Below are 2,434 nucleotides of genomic sequence, written 5' to 3' on the forward strand. Positions count from 1 at the left end.
TCAAGGGCCATATGGGAACGTTGCAAGTCAAAGTCTTCCACAACACATTGCTGCAAATGTTTCATGAAACTGTAGAGGGGTTTTAATTGAAAACAGATACAGAAAGTGCTGAGTTTGAATTTACCACATAATGCAGTAACTGTAACAGGGCAAACAGGGGCAAATTAAAACGCTTCATACTAAAATATGACCAATTATGCTTAAAGCCCTGCCTCTAAAACAAGCCCACTTTATAAAAGCCTGGTACCTTCTGCAGTTGAGGTAAGTAAAGGCCCCTGTCACTTTTTGAGGAAATACATTAAGACAAGCTACTACATGAAACCATGGGATTTCCAGTATAATATTAAATAAACTGTAAATCAGTTCAAAAGCTACAAGTTGCATGTCAAAATCACTATCAATTAAAATGGCTCACATTATGAATTTTTAGAAAAGTCAGGCATTACCAGTACTGTCAAGAGCCAAGTTCTTGCTGTTTTCTTTTCCTTCAAACATTGGTGACCTGGCAATAGTCTCCATCAGCAGCCTTAAGAATTCCCTTCTTGGTCCTCCTAAATCAACCCCTTCTTCATTTCTCCCCATGTCATCAGAAAATTTTACACTGATCATCAAGTTGGGGTCGTAGGATACCCTTTGGAAGCCCCGCATGGCTCCCTCCCAGACAGCAGAGCGATTTATATTAAATTTGCACTGCCGTTTTGTGCTAATTTTGCTTGACAGTTCCAGCAGTATCTCTTGGACCGGGACCTTTTCTGCACTATAAACACAAAATCAAAAATGAATGATCAGACACACATTGATGTGACATAATTTACAACAACTTGTATTTTGTGAAATTGTTGGTTGTAAGCAACCATTTAATCCAAAACATGGATGTGATAATGTAAGGGATAAAGGATTCATATCAATTATGAGATCACATCATTCTGGAGAGTTATCCTGATCTCTCAAGCTCACATACTATGTGTGTGCTACTCACATTTGACTCTCCATACTGGCAATTATGGCTTGGTTTAATTCCTCATCATCTGAAGAGTCAGGCGGAAGAGTAGCCACGAGTGTCAAATATCGGGCGTAGTCACTCACATGATCAGTTGTGGTAGCACCTGGTGCCAGGGTTCCCATCACCTTTTGCAAGGTAGCCTCCATCATCACCACTGGTGCTGACGGTGTGATTGGAGCCATAGCTGTCTTCATGACCAGTACTAGTGCCAGGTTTGCCATCTCCATCATAACTGTTAGTACTGGGATACTCATTACTTCTCATTACTCTAAACCTGGTAGCAGCCCTGGTGGTGCCATTACTGTTCATGTCTGTGCAAATCTGAGGACCATCAACTTCAACACAATCATCATCGCTCCCCTTAGTTATGCGCATGCTTAATGTTGATCTGGTAGTAACGGGAGAACAGTCATTTTCTTCTTCGGAGTCAATCTTAAACAGAGAGAAAAATATACATTTCTTTAAAAAAAAAAAAATTATATTTAGCACAATTTTATTAAGTGGTAAAAAACAAACAAAAATGCAAACGTACTAAAAGGGTCCTTGATGGTCTCACATACAGGGCTTTGGTTTTAAAGACCTTGTGAATTAGCATCCCATTTAGCTCCTGACCACCCTGGAGCTTTGGGAACACCAGCTTATTGCCACAAGCCATGAGAAACTGGAGGCTAGAAAGAAGATGGGGATATTACAACAACAACAAAAGCTTTAGGCTATGTAGCACAAAAGTGTGTTGTACATTCGTTGTTAGTCATTGTCGTTGTTACTGTGTTTGTGTAGGGGCGCCACTTTGGCTTCTTGCTCCAATTAACTGTGTGACTGAATCAAGTAGATTTTAAAACAAATGCTGAGCAAATGTTTGTAATAATCATCAAAGTAAGAGGAAAAAAGAGGCATTTACCTGACATCGTCTGGAATGTGCTCACCAAAGCCATCCCTGATGCTTTCTAAAACAGTCTGGTGGTCCCAGTCCTTCTGGAATTCAAAGGCACTGAGGATGTGTCCATGTTTGTGTAAGCCATGATTTTGGACCTTGTTTGCACACTACTCCCCATGATTGATTAGGAAGTAGTATTACGTCCTTGTTGAAATGGTCATGCTGCTGTGCCCTGACTCTGAAATAAAAATGTAACAATCAGACACACCAGCCAGTACAATATAAGTCATACTGCTATAGGAAATACAATACAAAATACAAACCACCACCCCCTATCAATATTATATAAATAATGGGTAGTGGTTATCAATATCAGTTATAGCAGCCACCTTGAAATAGGACTGGTGTTTCTGAGTGATATAAATGTAATGTAAAAAGGGGATATGTAATAAACAGTCATTCCTTTATGCTGAGACATAGATGAGAAATAAGCAAAGACAAAAATACTGATCATGCATAAAAAGTATTTTTATGTATGATCAGTATTTTTTTTA

At 39.1% G+C, this 2,434-nt stretch overlaps 1 protein-coding gene across 1 annotated transcript in view; it reads right to left on the reverse strand.

Moving 5' to 3' along the window:
* Positions 1–2,114, reverse strand: part of LOC118327676 (G2/M phase-specific E3 ubiquitin-protein ligase-like) — a gene marked incomplete at its 3' end in the record, with an annotated part of 2,672 nt that extends 558 nt beyond the window's left edge. The window contains exons 1-4 of the mRNA XM_035661089.1: positions 1,905–2,114; positions 1,536–1,671; positions 980–1,435; positions 447–757 (exon numbers count right to left, since the gene is read on the reverse strand). Of these exons, the coding sequence (XP_035516982.1) occupies positions 447–757; positions 980–1,257 (589 nt within the window). The remainder of the gene's footprint in view (positions 1–446; positions 758–979; positions 1,436–1,535; positions 1,672–1,904) is intronic.
* Positions 2,115–2,434: the final 320 nt, after the last annotated feature.

This window comes from Morone saxatilis, unplaced genomic scaffold (genome assembly GCF_004916995.1).
Source record: "Morone saxatilis isolate NCDOM2014 unplaced genomic scaffold, NCSU_SB_2.0 Contig172, whole genome shotgun sequence".
Taxonomy (NCBI): Eukaryota; Metazoa; Chordata; class Actinopteri; family Moronidae; genus Morone; species Morone saxatilis.